The sequence below is a fragment of the Hirundo rustica genome, chromosome 5, assembly GCF_015227805.2.
Source record: "Hirundo rustica isolate bHirRus1 chromosome 5, bHirRus1.pri.v3, whole genome shotgun sequence".
Lineage (NCBI taxonomy): Eukaryota > Metazoa > Chordata > Aves > Passeriformes > Hirundinidae > Hirundo > Hirundo rustica.
Window position 1 is genome coordinate 32,194,697 of NC_053454.1, and position 15,852 is coordinate 32,210,548.

The 15,852-nt window shown below is 39.1% G+C and overlaps 1 protein-coding gene across 6 annotated transcripts; it reads right to left on the reverse strand.

The window, feature by feature from the left end:
- Positions 1–4: 4 nt before the first annotated feature.
- Positions 5–15,840, reverse strand: PRIMPOL (primase and DNA directed polymerase). Of its 6 annotated transcripts, none has more exons than XM_040065823.2 (13): positions 15,785–15,840; positions 11,961–12,145; positions 10,805–10,896; positions 9,698–9,839; positions 8,096–8,243; positions 6,404–6,583; positions 4,588–4,750; positions 3,287–3,384; positions 2,806–2,892; positions 2,608–2,716; positions 1,753–1,835; positions 1,628–1,674; positions 5–633 (listed from the first exon to the last, which is right to left on the reverse strand). In XM_040065823.2, the coding sequence occupies exons 2-13, from the start codon at positions 12,138–12,140 to the stop codon at positions 328–330; spliced, it is 1,635 nt and encodes a 544-aa protein (XP_039921757.1). In that variant the 5' UTR covers positions 12,141–12,145; positions 15,785–15,840; the 3' UTR covers positions 5–327. The 6 variants fall into 6 exon arrangements, with proteins under 6 accessions (XP_039921757.1, XP_039921753.1, XP_039921755.1 ...); XM_040065819.2 differs by having other exon boundaries at positions 6,404–6,688; XM_040065821.2 differs by lacking the exon at positions 15,785–15,840 and adding an exon at positions 15,683–15,701 and having other exon boundaries at positions 6,404–6,688.
- Between the last annotated feature and the right edge of the window lie 12 nt (positions 15,841–15,852).

The window sequence follows — 15,852 nt, forward strand, 5'->3', positions numbered from 1 at the left end:
TTGAAATAAATTATTTAATCTCATTTATGGAAATAAGAAGTCTGTTTTGTTGGCCTCTCAATAAAACTTGGACATACAACTAACAAAACAGAAACTGTACAGCAAAGAGCATTAAAGTGCTAAGCTTGGAGCAGCATTCATGATGCAGCATTTTCAGTCCTGTTCACTTCCGCCCCCACACGATCTTCCATGATCTCCTCGTGCCTGTTGAAGTTCACCCAGGCACTCCATTCTTTGTCTTACGGCCCTGGTGTGGTGCTTGTGAACTACCCCACTGGACCTTTCACACCGGCATGTGACACACAACATTGCTGGCCAGGCCTGTGCTCAGCTGCTGCCTTTAGTGCAGAGGTCTTCTTTCCTTAAAGCTTCCAGAAGAACTTCATCTGGGATTTCTTCCATGGCGTAATTCAGACTATCATCTGCAGCTTCAGCTAGTTCCACATCTTCAGCAGCTTCTAGGAAACAGGCATCATCACTTGTGTTTTCCCACTCACTGTCTGACAAGAGGAAGTCTGTAGACCAGCTGTTCTCTGGAGATACTGAGCTTTTTGACAAGTCTGACGCATTAGAATATGGATTTACTGCTCCTTCTGTGTGCCCCCTGTCATCCATTAGCGTGGACTCTTCTTCCTTTGAGAAACGAGAACATGACTTACTCCATATGCAGGCATTTTTCATACCTTTAACTGCTTTGGAAGTTTGTGCTGACACATGGAATGGATACTGCAGAAAGCTGGCCCATATGACAAGATTTTCCAGCATGTTCATGTATAGCCACGTTAACCTGTGGAAGCCTATTTTATTAGGAGTAGAAATTTGCTGGTTTTTTAGCACCCTGCAAGTAGCCCGTTGAATACAGCGTTGTAAAATAATACGAGGTTAAGACAAACTTAAGTGTCTGTTCAAAGATACTGTCAGGACCTGAAAACACAGTTAAATGACATTTTCTGTGAAATAACACTAATAGCTGTTGATGAGCTGCTTGAGTAGAGCTTAACGTGCCATTCTGCCGTATGACATTTAGAGCTGTACAGTTAAATTTAAAAGTTAAAAAATGCCAATTCTTATTGCCTATGCAATGGAAAAGCTTGTATCTTTGGGGTGGAGAGTCTAGGTGCAGTATCAGGTCAGTTTAAATATTCTGCCTCTTTGGGGAAAGGTGCTGCTTTACTCACTAAAATGGAGGTAAACACTAAAATGGAGATAAATGAATTTCAGAAATGAGGGTCGCTGACTTACATTTGACTCTGCTGACTCAGTTGTTCCAGAACCAGTTCTGTTTTACCTTACATGAAGTCAGACATGCACAGCAGAGCTAAACTTGGGTAGTTTTTCTGTTCTGCACCTGGAGTGGCCTTGTGGCTTAAGACATTGGGAACCACTGCTCACATCAGAACACAGAAAGTCTTTAGTCCCAGGTGCAGCTAGACAATCCCAGTAACTGTAGCATTGCTGGAGAACTTAATGTATGGAGCTACCACAGCAGCACTGCTGCTCTGGAGACCTCTTCTGTACCACTGTAACAGTGTGTGGTGCTCTCCCAGCAGACTGGGATGTTAGTGGGAACATCCAAGGACTTCAGAGCCTCACAAGAACTTAGCAACTCAACAGGACAGAAACGTACCTCTTGGAAAAGAGATGGAAGGCATATCCCAGGCGGCAATGGAAAACCTAAATCAAATATAGGACATTAATTAAAGTTAACATTCCAAAAAGTATTAAGTATAACTGAGATCACAGGCTACATACTTGGTGATTTGAAGTTTTGTTCTCTGCAGACAGGATCGTGACACTTTTGATACCAGACTTCATTCTTTAGATCTACCAGAATCCTAAGAATGAAATTATTTAGTTTTTTAGTAACAGTACATAAATGAAGTGAATTCATACAGTAGGAAATTCTAGCACTAAATGTGTTAGGAACACCTGGCTTTGTTTGTCCTCAGCTATGGCCATTGCTTTCATACTCATGGCATATTTACTACATACTTGTTTTGTGCCATTTTTAGTAAACTTCAGGTTTCTTAAATAATTTTTTAAGACTAACATCGGAAAATGAAATTTAGTCAACTTCATTACATTAAGCTTGAAAGAAAAAGTCATCAAAGTAAGATCAGCATATGGGACTTAATTGTAAGATAAGATTTTGTTGCTGCTGTTTTTACAGGTAATTTCATTATAAAAGCCACATAAAATCACTACTTTCTCTCAACTGATTAGGCCACCCAGCTTTTTCAACTGTGCTTTAGAAACACCAAACTTCAAGCAACTCGCTTGAGAAGCAGCAAGTTCATCCAGCTGTGGGGTTTTTTGAATATCCTTGTTTCTCAGAAACACATCTCAGAAACACATTATGAAGATTACTTCATAAAATTATTAGAAATAAAAATCCAGTTATCACAAAGTAAACTTGGGGGGTGATAAATAGTTTCTTTGGGTTTGTGGGTGGGTTTTTTTGTAATTAAAATGTTGTATCCCCACAGGGCAAGACAGCAGAAATTGTATGGATTCAATGTGTAAGAGGTTTTTCACCATTTCTAGAGAATAACAGTTGAACAGGAAAATAAATAAAGCTGTTTTAAACTGAATAGTTAAAGAACATACATTATATTGTTACTTTTGTGAGCTCTTCCGATATTTTCACACCAACGGTAACCAGAAATATCATAAATAAGTAGTTCTTTGAGAGAGAAGTAACTCCATTGTCGTATCCCTGAAAAAAAAAAAAACAAACAACTTTTAAGTTCTTTAGAAACAGTGCTGCAGAAGACTCATTTGTAAATAGTAAGGTGGTCTCTTTACCTCCTTGTAGCCCGTCTTTATTAACCAAAGAACGAACAAAATGATCAATTTCTGGATATGGTGAACCCTGGTGGCCTTCCATGGGATCTGTTAAACCAAAGGTCACACTGTTAGAGGGTTTGCCACTGTAATGTGCCATTGTAACACACTTTATATAGACCATAGGCAGAAAATGTACATGAATCACATCACACCCTCAAACAAAACGAGGGATAAAGCCACTGTTGCTTGCCCATCTTTAAAGTGCCACCCCCAAGGTGCAGAGGGAGCTGGGACAAAGCAGGACAGCTGTGGGTACAGGAGGGGAGGGTCAGTGGCATTCAGGTGTTGCAGAGCATCCTTCAGAGCAGATGTACTCTGCCTCCTGCAGAAAGGCAGCTGAAGAAGGGCCCTCCTAGAAATTACCAGGTGTACAAGTCACAGAACATCTAAGTTAAGAGTTTGGGGTTTTCTTCTATGCAGTAGAAAAGGCTTGAGGTACCTCTGCTGCTTCTGGTAGTTTTGCTGTTTAAGAAAGCAGACATTTTTCTCTCCTCCTCTGAAAAGCCAGATGACAGAACTTTTATGTCATCACTCACTCTGAAGAAAGGAGAGAATACAAAGAAAAGAGTTATGATTCTTACAGCATAACACAGTACAATATAATCCCTGTAACCTCCCACAGGGTGGCACATGACACAGCCTGGCGCCGGGCCAGGAGACCTCCGGAGATCCCTGCCAACCTTGACCAGCCTGTGATTTGCTGTGCACCTTTCTCTGTCCCTGGAGCACTTTCCCTTCTGGTGTTGGCTGTTCCCCGGACTCCACCACAGGACACGGGTTCCTCCTCTCCAACAGCAATGTCTGGTTCCTGGCCAAAGTCCCAGGATCCACCCATTTAGCGACCGCTAGTCTGCACTCCTACAGCAGGATGTGCTCTAGTTGTAGTATTTATGCAAATATACTCTTTGAAAGGTTTCAATCTGTTTGTTTGTTTTTCTCTCTAAAATGAACTGATTTTCCTTGCCTTATTGCTAACTGGAAGCCAGAAGATCACAGAAGTCTAAATTCAACACAGCAGAACTTCTCATCCATGTTTATGGTGGATTCAGCTGATGCCTATGATCTGAATAGACTGTGCGGTTCATTGGCATCATGAATATTTAACAATTATCATTATGGATAATAAACACTTCAGGATATAAAACCTGAAGTCAGAACAAATATACATTTTCAATAACAATACTATTTTAACCTTTCTTCTACAGCAATGATTAGGATGTTCTTAAGATAAGGTATGACATCAGAGGTTTAGATTAGATATAGAAAACTTGATTATTGTACAAGTACCCAACCTACGGAGGGGTCTGTACCAAATGGGAAATCTGGTGTGCAAAAAAACACAGACAGAAACCCTTTCTATTCCTTATCCTACTTTGAAAAATATTCAGACTTCTTGCATTTAACTGAGTAGAAACCTGTAAGTTTTGCTTTCAGAACTACACAGAATCTGACCAAACTTAATAATGGTTACATTTTGGCATTTTGAGTGTGTATAGAGAAATGAGGCACAATTCAGAAGCTGTACCACATTTGAAGGCAGGTTTAACGAAAGAACAAGACTCCCAAGAAATTTTTTTCTTCAAAACCAAGAAATTCTACTGGGAACTCCTAAATTACACTGTAACAATGTTAATTGAATAATTGCTTATTCATAGTAGTTATTTGTAACTGGTACAGGAGAATTATCATTAGAATACATATTTTAAAATACTGCACATTTGACTGGAATAAAGTAATTACCGAACGTTGCAGATTAACGAGGAAAGAAAATATGCTTCTTCCAAGGAAACATCCTTTTCACAGTTGGGGATAAACTTATTATCCTCTGCTATCTTCAGAATCACATTTTTTCCTGCTTTTGATGATTTATACATCCGGAAATTTCTATTCTTTGTATAAACTCCTACAGGAAAACAGATATTTCTTAACACAGCATTGCTGGTTAAGACTTAAGATACTGAGCACTTGTAAATTAAACAATTTTCCTTAGGCCCAGCTAAGAGTCTAATGAATGGACAAAACCTGTTACTGACTGGCTCACACCCCATAGAAGAAATGCAACAAAGCAAGATCATGCACGCATGTACACTTTCATGTTACAGAATAATTAAGACAAATGCTCAACACCTCCACAAAGGCATTTTACTCATTCTGACATTATAATGTCAGAGTGTTAAAAGTTTCCCTTCAAGAAAGGGGAAGAAATTGCTTCTTTCACAATGAATTTGTGAAATACAAAGCTGTACAATTATTTTAACCAGAAAGAACTTAATCAAGCTTTCTATTTTCTGTGGACTGCTTCACAACTTTTCTGAGGTGTGTATCAGGAAAGCTTAATTCCAATCTCAACAAAACAATGATCAGGCCTCTTAACATTGAATAACCTATCTAATAATTGATTGAGAAGGTAAGTTTTTTTCGCAGGTTGCATTTGATTTTCATGAAGAGAAAAGCACTTAAAGAGCTCATACAAGAACATCACAAAGCTTTCTGTCACTGCAGCCTCATAATATAATTCAGTATTTCAGCAATTTTGACTTTAGTTTTCCAATTTTGAGGTGATGTGTATAACATAAATATTGAGGATGGTTTATTTTGGGAAACTAACATCAAATTCTTAAAAAGTGAGACAGGAAACAAATTGTTTTTATTTAAATTCCATTCACTAATATGCATGAAAGAATTTTGAACAGTAAGTGGAAGTAACCCTTCTGACTCAGTAACAGAGAAGCCTACTGTAGCCAGCTTTGGGATTACACTTCAATAGATCAGGCACACTGAAGAGGCCCACAATAAATGTGATCCTGAATTCCATGGGAAGAATTTGAAGGAATGGGGGCTCTTCAGAAGAGTCTGAGGTAAAAAACCAAGATAAAGTCCTGAAATGTGTAACGCAATGCTGTGCGAAAGCCTGCAAAGCTATTTTCATTTCCCAGAGATAAGGCAAAAGGCTAAAAACCCCACCAGATACGGAGTTAAAGAAGGGTGGAACTTTCAAACTCTAGTTTGACGAAGGGTGATGTGCTTCTGGAGATTTGTAACATTTTAATACCAGGAACAGGCTATGCCCAGCTGGGCCATGAAGTGCCCAGCCCAGAATTTCTGTTATTCCATCACTGAAAACTAACAGCTGACATTCCAAACAGCAAAGAAGGCTCAATTCATACATGTAGAAGAATACAGAAAGCCATCCTGTAAGACTTGTTCCTTTATTAAGCAGCTTCTAATTCAACTGAAATAAAAAAAATGCAATATTCGCTATCTTCTTTTAATCCAAATGGGAGCACTAAACTCTAATGAGGAAAAAAATCCCTGGTCCTGTATGGAAAGAATTACTTTAAACTTCAGAACAAAATAATTAAATGCAGTAATATAAGAAGTTCCATAGAGCATGAACCTGAGGTTCCTTTAAAGAAGAGCACTTATGATCACAGTCTGACCATAGGGAAAACAGTAAGAACCCCACTGTTCTTACTGTTTTTAATCAAAGATTAAGGAACATTTCATTCTTAACCTTTGTTGCATCTCAAAAAAGTTTAAAAATACTTATACTTACCTAGATCCACAAAAAGCTGCTTGTTGCCTTCTTTATCATTTACTATTAGGAAGGAAAAATCAACATTTTCTTCCTGGTGTGGCATTTCTATATCCTTTGTTTTGTGAGCGATGGCTGGCCAGTCTTTAGATGCATCTTCAACAGCCGTGAAGTTTGTAAGAGAACCATCTAATCCAGCTCCTGCAGAACACTGGAAAACATGTCCTGCTTCTTCTGCTGGGATCCCAGCAGCCCTACTCTGCATTAATCTTATGGCAGGCTGCAAAATGGTTCTCACAAAGTTACCTTAAAAACAACCAAAAAGGGCCAGAAGCAGGTAATGTCATTTATGAGTCAAGAAAGAACACAGAGAGTTTCTGTGCACACATTTTTCAAAACAGCCAAGGTGGAAGTGGTTGAAGTTTAGGGTCTTTTCAGCCCTTCTGGATTTTTAAAAAGAAATCTTTTGACCAGCCCACTGTATAAAATGGTTCTGGCCAGTGACTGAGAAACCAATGCCTCGCAAGAATTTGTACTAAACAAAACAAAACAAAACACAAAAAAACAAAACAAAACAAAACAAAACAAAACAAAAAAAAAAACACAAAAAAAAAACAAACAAACAAACAAAAAAAACCCCAACAAAACACCAAACCTGAATATTAACAAGCTCAGATTTAGGATTCTGAAAACACTGTGATTGTCCCCTTCACTACTGCTTTCCCTAATCTCACTTTCAGAATGATTGAAATGTTTACTTGCAGCTGCTACTGATGTAAGAGCTTGACCAAAGCTTACTCAAACAACAAATTACTTCGACAAAAGTATTTTGTAATAACTTTTCAAACTCCCAGTATCAGTATTGTAATTCAACTCCCATTGTACCTCCAGGCTCTGCTCGATGATAACCAAAGACAGACAAATTAAAACTATGGCCAAATTAGTTCCGGGGAGAAAGCAAGAGAACAGAATAAATACAAATGTGGGGGAAGAAACTGAAGTGGGAGGAATACTGGCAAGGATGATTCTGCACTTCTTGGGTGAAGCTTCTATGGGGAACATGAATGAGTATGAAATATTGTTCCTCCCATGCTACATATCAGCAGAATGACTCAGCATATCAAGCATCAAAGTCGTCATCATCATCATCTTCATAATTCATTACAGGACTACTGGGGCACACAAATGAGCCAAGGCAACCCTAAACTGGCAATTCCCTGTGTTGGAGTTGCCGTATCTGAGAAATCCCAACTTACATAAACAATTAAAATTGCTTTCAGCTTTCTCTTAACCATGTCTATGCACAGGTGGCTTGAAATCATCTCTGTCCTGCCTTTTTGACAATGTGCTGAGCAGAAATTAACTGTATTTAGAGCAAAAAAAAGCAGCTTTAATTGTTAAGACTGACATTAATCTGAAAATTAAGGAGTTGTAGACTTGCCAGTTTCATAGAAATCAGTATTTTTGTAAATAAAACATACAGACACAAAAAAGTTACATTTTTGCAAACATATGCTAATTATAGGAAAAGAAAATAGAAGATGAGAAAAAATGAAGCTTAATGAAATAGAGAGTAATTATGTGCATGTTGGGAATATGAATTTGTTTCCACATATAATCCCATTAAAATAAATACTCATATGGGAGATGGCACTGTATAAAGTCAAAACCTCACTTTTTATTTCTAGGTGTGTGAGAAAAGAACACACTTACCAATATGAGTATTATCCTTAAATACAGTCTTTTGGGGTAGAAATATTAAGTGCCGACTAAATTTTTCATCAGTACTGGAATCCAAGTTCAAGACATCTTTTGATGAACAATTTACATCATAAAGTTCTTTTAATTTTTGGCTGACAAGCTGAAATTATAAACATTAATTATGTTGTTTTACTCTAGTAGTTGTATCTATAAAACCTAACACAAATTCAGATTCTACATTTTCCCCAAGGTCTATTATTTTCCCCTCATTTTGAGCACACAATTAATTTAATTCAAAGTAGCCCGTATCAAGTTTTAACCAAGTTTGACATAGACCGGACTTCCTTAAAATATGCAAGTCACTTAACACTTAACTAACAGTGATAAGTTGAGAAGCCTTCCAGTTTCTCAGGTCAAAGTCTGGTCAGGAGGCTTTACCCTGCAGGCTGCTTTCCACCACGAAGCAGTTCACACCCACAGTGACAATGTTTGTAATGCAGCTCACCAGGAGTGGAATGTGGAGGCTGCCACCATACCGAGGAGTGGTGAGCTAATTCACCGATAGGATTTTTGCTGATTCATTGGTATGACCCAATGAACAATAACTAAGCAGAAAACACATCTCACTCTAAATCAGCTCTTAATAAAAACCTTTTATAAACCAAGCTGGTGATTACTCGTGTTTAGGACTGGGACTCAGAACCTAAAGATCTGCAAGCCTTGGGTTTTAGCAGCTTAGATCCCCCAAATCCAAAATCGAGGAATCTCCACATTTCAGAGCTGATCCACAAATGGATAAAGCCCTCCTGATTCTGTATCAATGAAGGGTTCTTTATGAAGGAATTACCTCAATAATCTTTTACTTTTGTTCACTTCTAGCTAGAGACATGTAGGTGACAGAAGTCTCACAAACAGACATCCACTCACAATGAGATTTTATTAAAGCAGAAGATACTCTTCTAAAAATATATTAATGCCACATTGAATTTGCGGAGAGCTCATTCACAGAAAAACTGCAATAAAATGGAAACTGCACTACTTAATAAAATTGATAATTAGCAAAGGTGTTTAATTTTAGGTACCAAATTGGTAAATGCAGTCACATGATGCTTTCTACATCATCATTTAACTAAATTATAATGAATTGCCATCTAAAGAAAGTGTCAGGAGAGATTTACCTAAGCCTTGATACACAGCTGCATGATTAGCAAAGGGAACGAACTGAGGAATATATGAATGAAACTTTTATTGATGCTACTTTAAGGAGTACCTAAACATTCTTTCAGTTTCAAGCTTTGAAGTGGCAGAGCACCTAAAACAGTCTACAAAAGTAAACTTACCATGTCAGTAAACCTACTGTGAATACAAACAGTCCAACAGCCATCATTCTTTATCTTTGTCTCTCAGCTAAATTTTTTGTCTCTCACTATGATGAAACCCCTGCTTTAAGGGGGGTTTAAACAGTATTTTTATTTAATTAAAAATAATCACTGCATCTGCAATTCTTTTAATTTTACTATAGCATAATCAAGATAAAGTGGTCAATACTTTGGTTTCATCTTAAATTAACAACGAATTGATATTCATCCACAGCATGACTTTGCTCCAGTTTACCTCAATTAGCTTCATGACCATACTCTTGCCATCTGCATCAGGATTCGCTGGCTTGTAAAACTCCAAATCAAAATAAAGTTTGCAAGCATCTTTTTCAGGAATTACTTCATAGCAATGCATAAGACTTGTTTTGTAACCTTTGCTAAGGAAAAACAAAAACAAATCACAACTTCTCATGATAAACATTACAAGCATGATAAACACGTTTATCAGTTGCAAACAAGGATCTCACAGATTTTATTCTGCAATCAACCACTCATATTAAAAAAATATAGTAGCCGTATAATGCTTTGAAAAATTTGTAACTAACATCAGCATCATATATCAACAAAGATTATTTGTGTAGCCTTGAATTTAATTTTGCAAAGTATTCCCCTCTCCATGCCCCCCCAGTCTTCCAATACATACAGAAATGTTGAGAATTCAAGGAACTATGGAAAGTACAGTAAAAAAACTTAAGTTATCACTCATTTGTCTTTAGCACAAACAAAAAGATTATATAGAGTTTTCTTCTAACTAAATAAAAAAAAAAATCTCATCGTCAGTTTGAGAAAAAAAAAAATCAAGCTTTACTCATAAAAATTGACTCAGATTTCTTTCACTTCATAACCAAAAGTTTTATTGTAGAAGAAACAAATGGGGGAGGAAGTTCAGCACGTGATCAAATTGTCCATATTTGGAACACCATCATGTAAATGCAAACCCATAAATCAGTTCCCAGACATCTGCACAAATGCCCACTGAAACAGCTGAATGACTAGTCAGAGAAGTATGTTTTTGTCAAGTGTTGGTATGATCCCCTGAGGAAAGCTGACAGCAAAAGCCAATCTACTGTTAATAAATTTCAGTTCAACATACTGAGTACTTAATTCACAGGAAATAATGGCAACCTGCTACTCAAAAGAAAGTTGAAACCCACTATAGAATATATTGTTTTGTCCTCATGAAGATTTTTCCGATTGCCAAGATGAAAGCTCAGGTAACCCATTACAGCTCTGTGCTACTCAGAGCAGCGGATGGCTCCTGGGAGGGGCAGCTCTCACTAGGCAGGACATCCAGTATACCACTAACTTCTAGTAACATACAGGGTACCTTGCAAATACTCACGTGTAATAAAACCAAAGCTCTTTATATGTTGTCACAAGGTAAAACCTCTGGCCACTCCGTGTGTTCTTCTCCAAAGCAAACACATGAACATCCTTTTTAAATAAAAAACATTGAATTTTTTTTTGTTAGTTTCATTCAAAAAACCAGTTTAAATCTCTGTAAGTTCCTACTTGGCATCAGTTAAAGGCTAGTAAATACCAGAGAACTATAAACAGATCACTTATCCTTTTCCACGCTCAGTAGCATCTAGTTTTAATTTAGAACATCTTTCTGATTTCAGTTACATGGGTAAAACTTTGAAGCTTTTCTTTGCTGTGGAGTAATATAAACTGTTTTCTCTGCAAACTGTTTTTTTTCTGATCAGTATCAAGTGCATCTAAAGGGAGGAGGAAAAATGCCCTGAAAGGAGCAGCCTCATGGATATGATGGCAATATTTATGGACAAATATTCTTCAGACATTATGTTGTTTAGATCCAAAAATTGAAATCTGAGAAGAAAATAGAAAAAAAACCTACTTCAAGCCAATGAGAACCCATTTTGGAAAACAGGCTGTCAGGATTACTCAAATACCTGAAACAGCATGGAGAAAAACATAGTACTCTCTTTAAAAACAGCAATCAATTTGAAAAGTATTAAACTGAAAAGAGAGGTTATTTATATTATACACACATTTATATACACAATATTTATTTGGCTAATCACTTCTAATCATCTGAACTTGCTCCTCAGATGCCACAGGAGAGTTGTACTGTTTCTATTTAGTCTCTGCCTCTTCCTTATCTCTTTTTCTTTCTCATTTTTTCCTCCTCTTTCTTCCTACTCAATTCTCACTGCCTTCCCATTCTCCTGCCCATCCTGATAGCTTGTTCATCTTGAGAAGGAACAAATTTATCACTACAATGTTCCCAAAAAGCACTTTTACTGTTTGAAGTTAACACCACATATCAACTTGTATGTTAGAACTAGTACTTCTGAGAGATACCTCCGGCGCAACATGACCTACAAAGACCAAAAAACCCCAAACTTTCTGTTTCGTGATTGGGAAGAAAACGATCTTGCAAACTGAAAAAGACTTCACTGCCAACAGCAATTTTAAAGATGTTCAATCTTGAAAGTATATAAAGAGTAGAGACATTCGCCTAACACATAATATACCTCTTGGCAGGTTTTTGCATAATTAAAAGCTTCAGCCTGTCGAGAAAATATTTTCCAAACAGAGGATGGCATAGAGGGTTTGGACAGTCTTGGTCTATAAACTGTAGGAAGAGGATTTCTTTCATAGTGAGATGCTAGTTCTTCCACTTTCTTCATTCTTTCTTGCCATTTTCTGTTCATTTCTCCTGAAACAATTATAAATAATCAAACCTGTATCAATCCATTCGCAAGGCAATTTTAATTTGAATATATCCTGTGCTACTCAATGCTTTTTATTTTGGTTTTGTTGAATGTAATTCATTAATTAACTGGGACTAGCCAATATTCCAAATCTATGGAATCTTGCTATGATAGTCATTTTAATATTAATTGTCTCTACACTGTTTTGGAAGTACAAGAGCTTCATAATAACACTATCAAAGATAAACACAACAGAATAAGGACAGCAAAAGGAGGCCTAGGAATTTTTGGTTTTGTCTACAGAATGGTATTCTGGTACTCCTCAGAAAGTATACTAACTTTGACTAGGCACACAATGTTAGTAAGGAGTAAAAAATACTAAGAGTAAAAAAATATTTTTGCTTTATGGTTGGGGAGACAAATGAGTTAATTAATTTGTATGGGAGTACAGTACTTGAGTTCATAGGAGGAGATAGGACTTCAGTGACTTTAGCTCTAAACTCTGTATCTCGAAGTATAAACAGAAATCCAAAGTGAGGGCTCTGTTCTCCACTGCCAACCTTTGCTATTGATCACTTATACTTTCACATGCTTTAAAAGCTCATGTACTTTTCACAACCTTGAAATAGCCGTCTTATCTCTTTTCAAGAAATAGAACCATGCAGTAACTCTTGCTATCTTGCAACCTTTAAGCTTCTAGTTCCATAAAGTAATCCAGTAAAGCACAAACACACATACATACAATTATTTTTAAGTGGAACACCTGCAAATCAGTAATAAGCACTGCCAGGAAACTGTGAAACAGAGGAAGAGAGGCAAGAAATAAACAAACATGAAGGGGAATCCTCTTGTTCTGCCCAGCATAACCCACTCGTTTCTCCTAACAGCCCCTGGGTTGCAGTGAAAGATAAAAATGAAACTGAGTGTGCTCAAAAGTATTCAAACCTTTAACAAGCTGGATCCACAAGGCGAATTTAAGTTTTTAAATATTCTTGTGGGGCCCCAAAGCCCAAATTTTAGATCCTCTCATTTCCCCCTCCAAGTTTTCCACAGCAAAAGTTTCTGGACACTTACATTTCTGCCCACTGATCTAAACCTGCCTATGTCTTGATAGCCAGTGCCTGTGTAAAGTCTAAGTAACAGGATATTTTTCCTCTAATGGGATCAACCATATTATCTCTATGCCCCTTGTCCATCTTCTGACCTGTGCATTTTCTTCACTCCCTTTTTATGCTCCTAGTTTATTCTCCGGGAATGAAAGGTTAGATTATAGACAGCAATCAGCATTTCTCAGAAGTCCTAAAGAAACTTTCAGTTTCACTTTGGTGCTGCTGCCTGTGAATTAACTGGGTGCAAAAGACACCCCTACATCAGCACTTTCCCACAAGGCGACCATTAAAAAAGGAAAGCAAAGGAGAAGCCCATAATTCTCTATTAATTTTAAAGTTTCTAATTTTATCAGGCTGTATTTTGCAGAAACACAGATGGGAGGATATCTGAACCTGGGAGAAGGTTGGTGACCCTTACTCTAAACTGAAACCTATCATGGTTCTTGCAGTCCAAACACTTGGTCTCTCAGGAGCCAAACACGTCAAGTCTTTTCAAGGCAACTTCAATTCCTGTGTGAACTATAACACATCTATTTAGAGCACATACAACCAACACTCACGGACCAGCCTCCTGAGTTCACTGGGAAATTCTCAATTCATCTTCCTCCCTTATGTCCCATCAAAAGTAAGGGCAATACTTATTTTTGTTTGACTTAACTGAAAGAAATTGTGTCACCATCATGTTTGGACTTCAGCGTTATTGACTCAGCGGAATAACTGCATGGAGAGCCTGGAAAAATGTCTCCTGAGCGATGACTTAAAGAACTTGCTATTTTGTTCTCTTTATTTTATGGAAGACTACTTCTCATGATAACGACAAAACATATTACCCACACCTGCTGACAACTGAAGTTGAGGCATGCAAATCAACTGCTACTCAAAATAGCATTACACTTGTTTCCTGGCCAGTGTGCATCATGCAACATAGTTCCATGGCAGAATTCATGGTCCTTGACACAAATAAATCTGTGAGATTTTCTCCCAGCTATTGATTCAGCCTTAGAAGAACACATTAAATTCCTAAACATTAGTGAAAATTAGCTTAGCTATCCTTAAGTGGAGCTGATGAGTGGCATATTAACACTATTCATCTTGCCCTCCTAATAGAGGAAGTGGCCTCTACAGTTACAGAATCACAGAATGGCTCAGGTTGGAAGGGACCACAGTGGGTCACCTGGTCCAGCCTCCTTGCTCAAGCAGGGTCATCCTAGAGCGTTTGGCATAGGATTATCTCCAGTGGGGGAGACTCCACAACCTCTCCGGACAACCTGTTCCAAGATGCAATCTGTTCCTCAAATTAAGATTGCAAGTGCAAAACTCAGTACGTCAGACCTGGTGATAAGACCTCAAAAAGTAGGTTAGTTATGCGAAACTGGAGTACATAGTTTCCAATGTCATCTGACTTCTGCTACTGAAGGTCCATGTACAAACATGAAAGTAAAACCTGAAACTATGACCTGAAAATTGACGATGAATCAAAATCAGCCCTCAGCATTAGAGCGCTGTTGCGCAAGGCAGGTCTTTGGGCAGCCAGGGACAGTCACCATGCAGGGGGGTGAAAACCCTGCCCAAGAGAAGGTCCTGCCACAGTACAGGCCAGCTCACCCACGGGGAACTCACCCACTGAGGTCAGGAGGGGGGCTGCTCATTTAGTAATTGACCCCATAGATTACTCTAGCTTGCCATTTCCTTTACAAACCACCATTCTGTCAGAATGGCAGAATATTCTAAGCTGGAAGGATCATCTAATCCATCTCCTGGCCCTGCACATGACCATCTCCAAGAGCCACACCATGTACCTGAGAACACTGTCCAAAATTCTTGAGTTCTGTCAGGCTGGTGCTGCGACCTCCTCCCTGGGGAGCCCTGTTCCAGTGCCCAACCACCCTCTAGGTGAAGAACATTTTCCTAATATCCAACCTCAACCTCCCCTGACGCAGCATCAGGCCATTCCTTCTGGTGCCTGTGCCTCCTCTTCCTTTCATCTGGAAATTGGAGACTGTGATGAGGTCTCTCCTCAGCCTCCTCTTTTCTAGGCTGAACAGACCAAGTGTCCTCGGTGGCTCCTCATGTGGCTGCCCCTCAAAGCCCTTCACCATCCTCATGGCCCTCCTTTGGACGCTCCGTAATAGCTTTATAACCTTCTTATATTGTGGCGCCCAAAACTGCACACGGCATTCAATATGAGGCCATACCAACATAGTGTAAATGTACCAGGATGGCCCATTTGTTTCAGAAGGCAGAGGAACTCAAGCAACAGCGCAAACCTGACAAGGTTGGGGTTACACCATTCACACCCAAGAGCAGCAAGGAGAGCCGTACCCAGTCGAGGGCGCAGGGCGCGGTGGCTCAGTGTCCAGCCATAGGGCCGGGCCGGGCGAGCTCCGACGGGAGAGCAGAGCAGAGCAGAGCAGAGCAGAGCAGAGCACCCACCCCGTGCCTCCTCAGCCTGGCCTCGCACGCTCCCTCCGCGCCGGGCGCGGCCCTCTCGGCCAGGCCCGCCTTCCCGCGCCGCTCCCGCCGGCACCGACTCACCGACTCACCGCCCGCCGCCGCCGCCGCTCCCCGCCGCCATTGGGGCGGGCCGCCCGCCCTGCGCGGGG